At 45.5% G+C, this 12,921-nt stretch overlaps 1 protein-coding gene across 1 annotated transcript in view; it reads right to left on the bottom strand.

The window, feature by feature from the left end:
• Positions 1 to 1,880: 1,880 nt before the first annotated feature.
• The window catches only part of OXTR (oxytocin receptor), a 56,757-nt gene continuing 45,716 nt past the window's right edge, over positions 1,881 to 12,921 (bottom strand). The window contains exon 2 of the mRNA XM_044302163.1: positions 1,881 to 3,011. Within this exon, the coding sequence (XP_044158098.1) occupies positions 2,761 to 3,011 (251 nt within the window). The 3' untranslated portion in view covers positions 1,881 to 2,760. The remainder of the gene's footprint in view (positions 3,012 to 12,921) is intronic.

Here is a 12,921-nt window from a genome sequence, read left to right as displayed (position 1 = left end):
CAATCAGATTACAGCTCTTAGTTTTTGTCATTATTGGTTAGTAAATCAAAGCAGCAACCTGATTGGTTAATATGGGCTGTCCTTTTCATACCTGAGGGGCCTAGGGTGCCGCCATAGCAACCAGCTCTTATTTGGTCATTGCATGTTAGAAAGTGAAAGCCGACACCTGATTGGTTGCCAAGGGTAACTGGTTTCCACACTAGAATGGGGCCTATGAAATAAGCGGTGTTGCCCATGGCAACCAAACGTTCTTGGTCAGACTGGTTGCTATGGGTTTTATAATCTGACTGGATTATCCCTTTAAGTCAGGCATAGCCAACCTGCGGCTCTCCAGCTGTTGTAAAACTACAACTCCCACCATGCCCTGCTGTAGGCTGCTAGCTGAAGGCAGTCTGGGCATGCTGGGAGTTGTAGTTTTGCAACAGCTGGAGAGCCTCAGGTTGGCCATTTCTGCTTTAAGTAAACAAAGACGTAATATTCATGCGGCGCTGCAGGTCACCCGTGTAATGAATATGGCAGTGCTGTGGCCTGTGGAGATATCTTGGCGATTTTTTACAAAAATGATAATTACACAGTAATTTAGGACAAATTGCGTGGAAAAGCGGACGTGAAAGACTCCCAGGCGACAGCCTGCGGCTAACTAGGGTCGAGCTGGTCGTGTAAAGCAGGGGGTGTCCGTGAAAAGTCACCTGAGGTATCATACAATGCAAATCACAGTCCTGTGTACCCGAATATCACTTGTGGCTTAAAGGGAGTCTGTCACCAAAATATGTCACGGACAGATCTAAATTCCCCTCGAGGGCAGGGAAACAGAGAGAAAACTGAGCGCACAATAGGGTAGTATGTTCGACACCGGGTGAAAATATCAAAGTGAGAAATATCCAAACTCACCTTATAGGGTTGTGCTCCGGCAGGCACAACTCTACTGTAGACTTAGTAGAAATAAGACCTTTAGACCAGGATTGCAGCCGCAGATTTTGTAGTCTCTTGGATGGGATGTCCAGTCCCCCAAAAGAAATTCGTAGTAAGAAAAAAGAAGTTCTGCATCGGCGCAAAATCACTAGTGGAAGCGGTCTTAATAGATGGATTCTTCTTGTTTTAATAAGAAACAACGCGTTTCGGGGATCAGAGACTCCCCTTCATCAGGTTTCACCGTGAAACCTGATGAAGGGGAGTCTCTGATCCCCGAAACGCGTTGTTTCTTATTAAAACAAGAAGAATCCATCTATTAAGACCGCTTCCACTAGTGATTTTGCGCCGATGCAGAACTTCTTTTTTCTTACTGTCACCAAAATATGACATTGCACACCACTTACATGGCTCTCTAGCACACCTATCCATGATTCAAATGGTACCTTTGTAATGTTCTTCTGAGTTTCGCCAGCAGGAAAAACGCACTTTAATCCATATGCAAATGAGGGCTCGCAAGTTCCCAGGGGCGGCGTTCTGTGTGTAGGTGCCCAGGGGCGGCGTTCAGTGTGTAGGTGCCCAGGCTGCTCTGCCTTCTTTTTACGTTACTCCTCCCCAGCCTCTTCCTTGGCCCGCCCTGCAAGTCCCTTACGTCATCCACAGGACTGGCCAATATTCCGTGCATGCGCCAGCACAGGCATGAAACCAGTGACTAGAGGGTGGACCAGAAGCAAACAGGAGGACTGGAGGCTGCGGTGCACTGCGCACGCGCGGGATATCGGCCGGTCCTGTGGATGACGCAAGGGACTTGCAGGGCGGGCCAAGTAAGAGTCTGGGGAGGAGTAACGTAAAAAGAAGGCAGAGCAGCCTGGGCACCTACACACTGAACGCCGCCCCTGGGCACCTACACACTGAACGCCGCCCCTGGGCACTTGCGAGCCCTCATTTGCATATGGATTAAAGTGCGTTTTTCCTGCTGGTGAAACTCAGAAGAAAATTACAAAGGTACCATTTGAATCATGGAAGTTGTGTACAATGTCATATTTTGGTGACAGACTCCCTTCTTAGGTCATATTCACACACTGCGCTTGTTTGTCACGTCTTCTGTAAATAAAGCTTGTTATATCACGAAAAAAGTTTTGCAACTTTCTCGCCTACATTTAAGCTGTTGCCCATAGCAACCAATCACAGCCCAGCTTTCACTTTTCAAGAGAGCGGTGGTTGGTCGCTATGGGCAACAAGGGCAGTTCCGCTTTTAGATGGTTTCATAAATCTTTGTGTTTCAGCTCCTTGTCTATTTTCAAAGCCTCCGCTGGCTGTCAGTGACTGGAAACGATCCTGCTAACAAGCTGAAGGCATGTCTCGCTCACCCAGCGGACAAGAGCTCGTGTGCAATGCATTCCCATTCTGGGACAGCAAAAAGAGATCTTGAAAATGTCGCACAACTGGAAGGCAAAGTGCATTGGAAAGCTGCAGAGCATCATACGTCTTTCCACTGTGAACTGGGGCTCTGTTTTGAGGTGATCCCTGTGGATCAGCGGCGCCAGGTCGAGGATGGAGACTGCTAAACGGTCCTGCGCCACCTCTTGTCTCGGGGACTCCAGCGCCATGATGGGGGGTGGGAGATCAGTTTAATAAATGCCATCAAAGGCACCAAACATAACCAAGGATCGTACAGACCCATCTAGTGACAAAATGACTGCTCCCCCGCATACATGGCCTCCATATTGATGGTTCCTACATGCTCGGAACCAGTAGCATTTCCTGCAGATCGCAGTCCTTGCCCTGATTTTAGACCAGTCTGCGCCATGGACCCCGGGCCCTCTAAGGGCCACAGTGTCCCTGGGGCGTTCACAAGGTGGACGGCTGGGTGATGCTCTTCTGACTTGAACTCTTGCGGCTCAGCACGAAGGTGGAGGAGTTGCTCTTCCGGCTGGCGCTCAGGTCGCTGCCCTGCTGCTGGGACTTCAGGTACTGGGCGGAACAGCAGAAGAAGCTTTGTAGCAGGTCGTGGAAGAGGTGACCGGTGAAGAGCATGTAGATCCAGGGGTTACAGCAGCTGTTCAGGCTCCCCAGGAGCATGGCGATGATGAAGAGCGAGGCTGCGGGAAGAAAGACAGAGATGTATAAGTATGCATAGCTCATAGGGGGCCCGACAGCTGTATTGTAGATGATGAGTTGTGGGCAAAAAGCTAAGCCCAAAAAGGGTAACGATACTGATCATATACAGTTAAAGGGTGGTAGAGTGAAGCTCCTGGGGCTACAATGCAAACTTGTACACCCTTGGGTCCCCTTAGGTACCATTGCTCATGTGTGACCCCCCAACAGCTGCGCCCCTGTACAGATACACACAGACATGCTGATTATATACATACAGATATAGTAGAGCCAGGTGTGTCAATTGGAAGGACTCATGATCGATGTATTATAATGTATATATGGAGCGTCTTACATAGGACTGCTGAAAAACATACACATACAGAAATATGACGAAAACATACCTGAACCATACACATTAATAGATGAGAGCATGGGCACACAAGGGAGGGTTCACTGGAAGCACAGCAATGGCAGAATCCATGCCATGGTGTATTGTGGGCATTGTATGGCTATGTTTGCAAAATATGGCACTCAATGAGCACGGTTTGGCTGTATGTAGTATAGTATGGCAGTCTCTGAGCATGGTTTGGCTCTATGTAGTATAGTATGGCAGTCTCTGAGCATGGTTTGGCTCTATGTAGTATAGTATGGCAGTCTTTGAGCATGGTTTGGCTCTATGTAGTATAGTATGGCAGTCTCGGAGCACGGTTTGGGTCTATGTAGTATAGTATGGCAGTCTCTGAGCACTGTTTGGCTGTATGTAGTATAGTATGGCAGTCTCTGAGCACTGTTTGGCTCTATGTAGTATAGTATGGCAGTCTCTGAGCACTGTTTGGCTCTATGTAGTATAGTATGGCAGTCTCTGAGCATAGTTTGGCTCTATGTAGTATAGTATGGAAGTTTCTGAGCATAGTTTGGGTCTATGTAGCATAGTATGGCAGTCTCTGAGCACTGTTTAGCTGTATGTAGTATAGTATTGCAGTCTCTGAGCACTGTTTGGCTGTATGGTATGGCAGTCTCTGAGCATGGTTTGGCTCTACTCAGTATAGTATGTCAGTCTCTGAGCACTATTTGGCTCTATGTAGTATAGTATGGCAGTCTCTGAGCACTGTTTGGCTCTATGTAGTATAGTATGGCAGTCTCTGAGCATGGTCTGGCTCTATGTAGTATAGTATGGCAGTATCTGAGCACTGCTTGTCTCTGTGTAGTATAGAATGGCAGTCTCTGAGCACTGTTTGGCTCTATGTAGAATAGTATGGCACTCTCTGAGCACTGTTTGGCTATATGTGAGTAAAGTATGGCTCAATGGGGCACTGTATTGCTCTATGTTGGTATGGCACATTTCAGGTACTGTTTTCTTCAGTATGATCACAATATGATACTGTCTGAACAAAGTATAGGACTCTGCGCAATGTAGTATGAACACTGTATGTGAACGGGCACTGTAGGAAATTATGCAGTGCATACGGGTGGTGTATGACTGAGGAGATTTGCATGAGTTTTCAAAGTACTATTCATCCAGAGACTATATGGCGGTATATTCATACAGTGAGTCAACATTAGGTTATATTCACACATAGCAGATTTTTTATAGAAATTCCTTCTTTTGAATGGGGCTTGCAAGAATCCAAGTGCTTGCTACTTAACAACCTTAAATGAATGGAACAAATCTGCCATGTGTGAACTGAACAGAAGGTGGACTCAATACCTATATCTATACATGAAAGTTTTATTTGTGCCTACTCATATATGTGCCAGTGCAGATGTGATAGCCCCCTAAGCAGAAATGAGGGGGTCAAGATAGATGCCTTCAAGACGGGACGTCATTATCTCTCGACCTTTAGGCAGCAGCGTTACACTGAAAACCAACCATTATTAAGGGGAAGCGGATATGCACATAAAATTGTGCAATAAACATAATAAAGAATTATTATTATAATAATAATAATACTGATGATAATAAAAATAATAATGATACTAATGATAAATGATGATAATAAAAACATGATTATAAAGATAATGATAATAGCAATAATAATAAATGACAGTGATACCAAAAATAATGATAGTAATCTTCTAAATGAAACATAATAATGTGAATGGGCTCCTAATAAAGCTCTGATGTTAATGATGTGCTGCAAATATGTTACTTATCAAATATAACATTTGCACCAAATCATTGTTAATAAAAAAGTTTGTATTTTTCAAAATGTACCTTCTATACTTAAATCATTCTGTTCATATTGGTGCAGTGGTTGGTTGATAACAGTAAGATTTGCAGGGTTATAGCATGAAAAATGGGCCCCCATGCAACAACTGTACCCTCAAGCTGAGATGCGGCAACTATTCCTCCTGCTGTATATAGGATGTCACACAATAAAACATATTCATTGTATAGTGAGGCCGTTCTGTACAGCATGACAGTCACTGCGCCGCCATACAGCCTGGGGGCCCCATCAGTAACAGGAGCCCTTTACACCCCCTTTAGCTGCAGATAAAACGTATACAAACCGGATTCCCAAAAAGTTGGGACACTAAACAAATTGTGAATAAAAACTGAATGCAATGATGTGGAGATGGCAAATGGCAATATTATATTTGTAATAGAACGTAGATGACAGATCAAACGTTTAATCCGAGTAAATGTATAATTTTAAAGGAAAAATACGTTGATTCAAATTTTCACGGTGTCAACAAATCCCCAAAAAGTTGGGACAAGTAGCAATAAGAGGCTGGAAAAAGTAAATTTGAGCATAACGAAGAGCTGGAAGACCAATTAACACTAATTAGGTCAATTGGCAACATGATTGGGTATAAAAAGAGCTTCTCAGAGTGGCAGTGTCTCTCAGAAGCCAAGATGGGTAGAGGATCACCAATTCCCACAATGTTGCGCAGAAAGATAGTGGAGCAATATCAGAAAGGTGTTACCCAGCGAAAAATTGCAAAGACTTTGCATCTATCATCATCAACTGTGCATAACATCATCCGAAGCTTCAGAGAATCTGGAACAATCTCTGTGCGTATGGGTCAAGGCCTGTAAAACCATACTGGATGCCCGTGATCTCCGGGCCCTTAAACGACACTGCACCACAAACAGGAATGCTACTGTAAAGGAAATCACAGAATGGGCTCAGGAATACTTCCAGAAACCATTGTCAGTGAACACAATCCACCGTGCCATCCGCCGTTGCCAGCTGAAACTCTACAGTGCAAAGAAGAAGCCATTTCTAAGCAAGATCCACAAGCTCAGGCGTTTTCACTGGGCCAGGGATCATTTACAATGGAGTGTGGCAAAATGGAAGACTGTTCTGTGGTCAGACGAGTCACGATTCCGAAGTTCTTTTTGGAAATCTGGGAAGCCATGTCATCCGGACCAAAGAGGACAAGGACAACCCAAGTTGTTATCAACGCTCAGTTCAGAAGCCTGCATCTCTGATGGTATGGGGTGGCATGAGTGCGTGTGGCATGAGCAGCTTGCATGTCTGGAAAGGCACCATCAATGCAGAAAAATATATTCAGGCTCTAGAACAACATCTGCTCCCATCCAGACGTCATCTCTTTCAGGGAAGACCCTGCATTTATCAACAAGATAATGCCAGACCACATTCTGCATCAATCACAACATCATGGCTGCGTAGGAGAAGGATCCGGGTACTGAAATGGCCGGTCTGCAGTCCAGATCTTTCACCTATAGAGAACATTTGGCGCATCATAAAGAGGAAGGTGCAACAAAGAAGGCCCAAGACGATGGAGCAGTTAGAGGCCTGTATTACACAAGAATGGGAGAGCATTCCTATTTCTAAACTTGAGAAACTGGTCTCCTCGGTCCCCAGACGTCTGCTGAGTGTTGTAAGAAGAAGGGGAGATGCCACACAGCGGTGAAAATGGCCTTGTCCCAACTTTTTGGGGATTTGTTGACACCATGAAATTCTGATTCAACATATTTTTCCCTTAAAATGGTACATTTTCTCAGGTTAAACCTTTGTTCCGTGATTTATGTTCTATTCTGAATAAAATATTAGAAGTTGGCGCCTCCACATCATTGCATTCAGTATTTATTCACGATTTGTATAGTGTCCCAACTTTTTGGGAATCCGGTTTGTATTTGGCTGTATACCTACTATATATTTGAATGTGCTTACATACAGCAAGTCATTGCTCATTGCATAAACAGTAGTATAGAGAAAGACAGCTTAGAGCAGGGATACTCAACCTGCGGCCCTCAGCTGCTGTAAAACTATAACTCCCACCATGCCCTGCTGTAAGCTGATAGCTGTAGGCTGTTCAGGGATGCTGGGAGTTGTAAAACCACTTTTACGTTTACATTTACTGTAACAATAGTCAATAGGAAACATTCTGTTCCCGCATCAAAGTTGCATGCAGGCTCAATATGCAAATCAATGACAAAACATCTGCGGTGCAGTTTTTCTTCTTAAGCAGAGGGGGCGACACTGAGTTGCTGTTATTCCAATATTAAACTGAGCCTTATAGCAGCTCAAGAACCAGCAGATTCCTCAGGACAAATACCTTGAGGGGCTGCTGGCTAAAAATACCCGGGGGCTGATAACAAAAACAATACCTGGAGATGCCTGAAATAAATAGGAAGTGAAAAGAGCCAAGAGATAAGATGTGGGGCGGGCTGGCTCCAGAAAGGTGGGCACATGCCTGGTTGTAAATAGCCCCTATATCCTGTCCCGCTACAATCTTGCTATGTGGGGAGTGCCCTCATTAATCATCAAGATAAGCGGCAATGATAAGCGACATGGGGCTGCAGTGCAAATCCTAGTTTATTCAGCCTGGACATAACTGAATGTTGGGGGTCACTTTTCTCACATTTTGTCATCTCGCTCCTTGTGCTATAAGTTCTGGTTTTCTCCAGACGTGACGCTTAGGTCCCTTTCACACGAGCAAGTATTCCACGCGGGTGCAATGCGTGATGCAAACGCATTGCGCCTGCACAGAATCCGGACCCATTAATTTCTATGGGGCTGTTCACATGAGCGTTGGTTTTCACGCATCACTTGTGCATTGCGTGAAAATCGCAGCATGTTCTATATTCTGCAATTTTCACGCAACGCTGGCCCCATAGAAGTGAATGGGGCTGCGTGAAAATCCCTTTGCATCCGCAAGCAAGTGCGTATGCAATACGTTTTTCACTGAAGGTTGCAAAGTTTTTTCAGTTTTTCATCACACACGTGCAAAACACATTAAATCGCATTGCACCTGCGCGATAAAAACTGAACAACTGAACACCATCGCAGACAAAGTTGTAATGAACTTGCTTGCGAAATCGCGCATTTTTCACTGAACGCATCCGCAACGCATCCGGACCTATTCCGCTCACGCTTGTCTGCAAGGGGCCTTAGAGTTGGGGCCAAAAAGTTCAGTCTTGGTTTCATCAGAGCAGAAAATCTTCTTTCTCACAGGCTTAGAGGTCCTATACACTGTGCATTTCTAATGTTATGGAACTGTTCATATGTAATGTGCCTGGTTCACCAGCAGATGGCAGCAAATATGGCAGAGCTACAGTTAGATAGAATGGGACCTTCTATTCTATTCTAACACCCTCACGTCTCTGCTGGATGTGCCCACACTAGCCACAGCACCTTCAGCTCTGCTGGCCATGGAGGCCAAAGCTTGAAGCCTCAGGAGCCAGGAGGAAAGTTCCCTGGCATCACCTAGAGTCAGACTACAGAGAGAAAGTGCAGCATCAAGAAGAAAGCAAAGATTCTATTTAGGCCTGTCAGTACAGCAGAGCCAGAGAGAAACAGATATAGCAGGGTTGAGTTTGCCTGCCAGTTTCATGCTAAAGCCTGCTGGAACCAAGATAAAGCCTGAAATCTGTTTTGGCAAAACGTTTACTTAAGTAAAGCTGCCATTGAACTTCATCTCTAGGTCTGGACTCAAGTTCTTCCTTAATCCCTCAATACCCATTATTTATTGCTTTCGAGCCAAAGCCTGGGGTCCAGCGGTATCCAGGTAGGAGCACTGTGACACACATAAAGAGACATTTGGGCCACACTCTGCATTTCCTACACCTGGGACGTGATTTATAGTAGGGCCCTGGAGGAGGCTACCCATTGCATGGCCGCAACTCACTTCCTATGCCCCCTGCTCCATAGACAGCTGGAGCCGGACAGAAGATGGTAGCTATTGATGACCACCACAGAGGGCCATCTTTTATGCAGTATAATGTGCTACACTGTGTTATTTGGTTCTGCTCGGATGGTATTTAACACTATGGTATTGTTGAGCTCGCCTACTTGTGTTGCCCCGTCTTCTGTTAATTTGGACCTGTCCGCCCCTGCCTTTAGGTGATTTTTTGCAAACTCTTTTTACTGAGGAGAGGCTCCTTTCTGGCCACAAAGCCCAGACTGGTGGAGGCTGCAGTGATGGTCGACCTTCTGGAAGTTTCTCCCATCTGAACACAGGATATCTGGAGCTCAGCCAGAGTGACCATTGGGTTCTTGGTCACCTCTCTTACCAACTCTTCTCCCCTGATTACTTAGTTTGGTGGCGTGTCCAGCTCTAGGAAGAGTCCTGGTTGTTCCAAACTTCTGTGTTCTTGGGAACTTTCAGTGCAGCACAAATGCATACCTTCCAACTGTCCCGGATTTCAGTGGCTGTCCAGCGGTCCCGGAACAGCTGAGTTTAATAGTGAAGCAGAGAGCCGTTCACCATTCAGCTCAGCAGCTGACGATTCCCAGCAGCAGCAGCACTATATACTGTCACACATCACCCGTAGTCAGCCTCTGTGCTCCTCCACGGACCAGCAGCGTGATGTATAACAGTATCCTGCTGCAGGGGAGCGTCGGCCACTGAGCTGTGATCATCGGAGGAACCAGGGGAGTTTTTTTTTTTACTTCCTGTGAAGTGGCATATATCTGTCCATAACTACTGTGAATGGGGCAAATATAGGCATGACTACTGTGAAGGGGGTACAGTGTGGGTTTTACTACCATGTGTTGGCACAAAGGGGGAATAATTACTATGTGGGGGCATTAAGGAGACTTGGTGTGTATAGTTATGCTTTGCGAGGAGTTAGAGGCGTGGTCTAGTGGTCCCTTTTGCAATTTTCTAAAGTTGGGAGGTATGCAAATGTTTTTGCCCCCTTCTACAGATCTGAGCCTCCACACAATCCTGTCTCTGAGCTCTACAGGCAGTTATTTCCTCCTCATGGCTTGGTTTTTGCTCTGATGCTTTGTCAGCTGTGACATCTTCTTTAGACAGGGCTGTGTCATCCAAATCATGTCCAATGAACTGAATTTACCACAGGTGACTCCAATCAAGGTGTAGAACATCTCAGAGATGATCCAGAGAAATGGGAGACCTCAGATCTAAAGGCCAAGTGTCATAGTAATTGGGCAGAGTACTAATGTCCAGGCAAAAAGTTTTCCTTTTTAATAAATTTGCAAACATTTCTAACACTCTGCTCTCACTTTCTCATTATGGGGGAATTTTTAGCACAAGGAGCGAGAGAACAGAATATGAGAAAAGTGAGCGGGTGTGAAGACTTTCCAAATGCCTTGTATCCCAGGAGGGGCCGATCAGAAGTCTGTGGATTTTCTGTTCTTCTGGTGCCTGATAAATATTTGCAGACATTACCCATAATCCTGTGCACTGGCTTTTCAGCAAGAAATGAGCATCGTGCCTTCAGCCTCAAGATTACAGAGATTACTACCGTACCCAAATAAATCCTGGATGAGTAACATGAGTGCTGAAAATGGCCGCCTTAGAGACGAGCAGAGAGAGGAGCCAAGACATGAAATACAATGGAAACTTCCTACTGAGGAGATGGAGATTTTCATTACATAAGATACTTGTATCATAAAATGTTCTGCAACTTTCTAAAATACTTTTGTGTTTCGGTTTTCTCACCATTTTTCAAGATCTCTGCTGTCAGTGAATGGGAACTTTCCTGTTTAGAGCCAGAGATTGAAAACTGTTCCTGCTCATGTTCTGCTATTACATAGGTGCACAGTGTGTCACAGGAGAGCTCTGTAATAAATGCAGCCGTGAGACAACACTATATCAAATTCTGTCTGGAGTGCAGACTTTCTGAATTATTTGATGGCAGATTACCTTAATTTCATACTTTTTGGGTGGATCCAGCATGAAAATGTATCTCATTCAGCACAACCCTCCCTGTCATCCTTTGTTTGGCCCTCGCATTTATAGAGCGTTCAGGTCGCACCTGACCTGTGGGAAGAAAGGAAGAAAAGCCCCCCCCCCCTTCCCGGTTAAATTGCCAAATCTCACAGTCACTGGCAAAATCTCCTTGAAGGTAGCGTTGCAGAAACCTGCCCTGTGATCTGGCACTGGGTGCTGCATCAGGGTGCACATATGAAGATCTATTCTACCCACGGCTGTGGTCTGGACAGGGTTTATGGAGAGAAGGAGGGATCTTGTTTGGGATGTGTACTGATAAGTGGGCCTTGGGCTGGGTCTGTATAGATGGGGAGGGAGTCTGCTCTGGGGTCTGAATGGATGAGATGTTCTGGTCTAGGGTCTGTAATTGTATAGACGAGGAGTCCGGTCTGGGATCAGTATAGATGAGGAGTCTGGTCTGAGGTCTGTGTAGATAAGAAGTTCTGGTCTGGGATCTGTATAGATGAGGAGTCTGGTCTGGGGTCTGTATAGATGAGAAGTTCTGGTCTGGGGTCTGTATAGATGAGAAGTTCTGGTCTGGGGTCTGTATAGATGAGGACCCTGGTCTGGGGTCTGTATAGAGAAGACGTTCTGGTCTGAGGTCTGTATAGATAAGAAGTTCTGGTCTGAGGTCTGTATAGATGAGGACCCTGGTCTGGGGTCTGTATAGAGAAGACGTTCTGGTCTGAGGTCTGTATAGATGAGGAGTCTGTTCTGAGGTCTGTATAGATAAGGAGTCTGGTCTGGGATCTGTATAGATAAGGAGTCTGGTCTGGGATCTGTATAGATGAGAGATTCTAGTCGGGGTCTGTTTAGATGGAGGCAGTGGTTTATACAATAAGGGATGGGGTTTGTGTAGCTGGGAGTCTTATCTAAAGTCTGAATAGATGAGGAGTCTGTTCTGAGGTCTGTATAGATAAGAAGTTCTGGTCTGGGGTCTGTATAGATGAGGAGTCTGGTCTGAGGTCTGTATAGATAAGGAGTCTGGTCTGAGGTCTGTATAGATAAGAAGTTCTGGTCTGGGGTCTGTATAGATAAGGAGTCTGGTCTGGGGTCTGTATAGATAAGAAGTTCTGGTCTGGGGTCTGTATAGATAAGGAGTCTGGTCTGAGGTCTGTATAGATAAGAAGTTCTGGTCTGGGGTCTGTATAGATGAGGAGCCTGGTCTGGGGTCTGTATAGATGAGGAGCCTGGTCTGGGGTCTGTATAGATAGGAAGTTCTGGTCTGGGGTCTGTATAGATAAGGAGTCTGGTCTGAGGTCTGTATAGATAAGGAGTCTGGTCTGAGGTCTGTATAGATAAGAAGTTCTGGTCTGGGGTCTGTATAGAAGAGGAGCCTGGTCTGGGGTCTGTATAGAAGAGGAGCCTGGTCTGGGGTCTGTATAGATAAGAAGTTCTGGTCTGAGGTCTGTATAGATAAGAAGTTCTGGTCTGGGGTCTGTATAGATAAAGAGTCTGGTCTGGGATATGTATAGATGAGAGATTCTAGTCGGGGTCTGTTTAGATGGAGGCAGTGGTTTATACAATAAGGGATGGGGTTTGTGTAGCTGGGAGTCTTATCTAAAGTCTGTATAGATGACGGGGGTCTGGGGTCTGTAGTCTGCTTTTTGGGGTGTGGAGATTGGAGAGGACATAAGAAAACAATTGTTCCCGTTTTCAGAATCTCCCTGGTGCTGAGACCCCGAGAGGAGGACGTCCCAGTTCAGAAGATCGCTGCTGATGGGATGTCCTGTGCTCTCACATTCAGATGTTGGGTGGTGCAGA

This window comes from Bufo gargarizans, chromosome 7 (genome assembly GCF_014858855.1).
Source record: "Bufo gargarizans isolate SCDJY-AF-19 chromosome 7, ASM1485885v1, whole genome shotgun sequence".
In the NCBI taxonomy this organism is placed as follows: domain Eukaryota; kingdom Metazoa; phylum Chordata; class Amphibia; order Anura; family Bufonidae; genus Bufo; species Bufo gargarizans.
The sequence above is the reverse complement of the archived record's forward strand: the minus strand, read 5'-3'. Positions and strand labels throughout refer to the sequence as shown.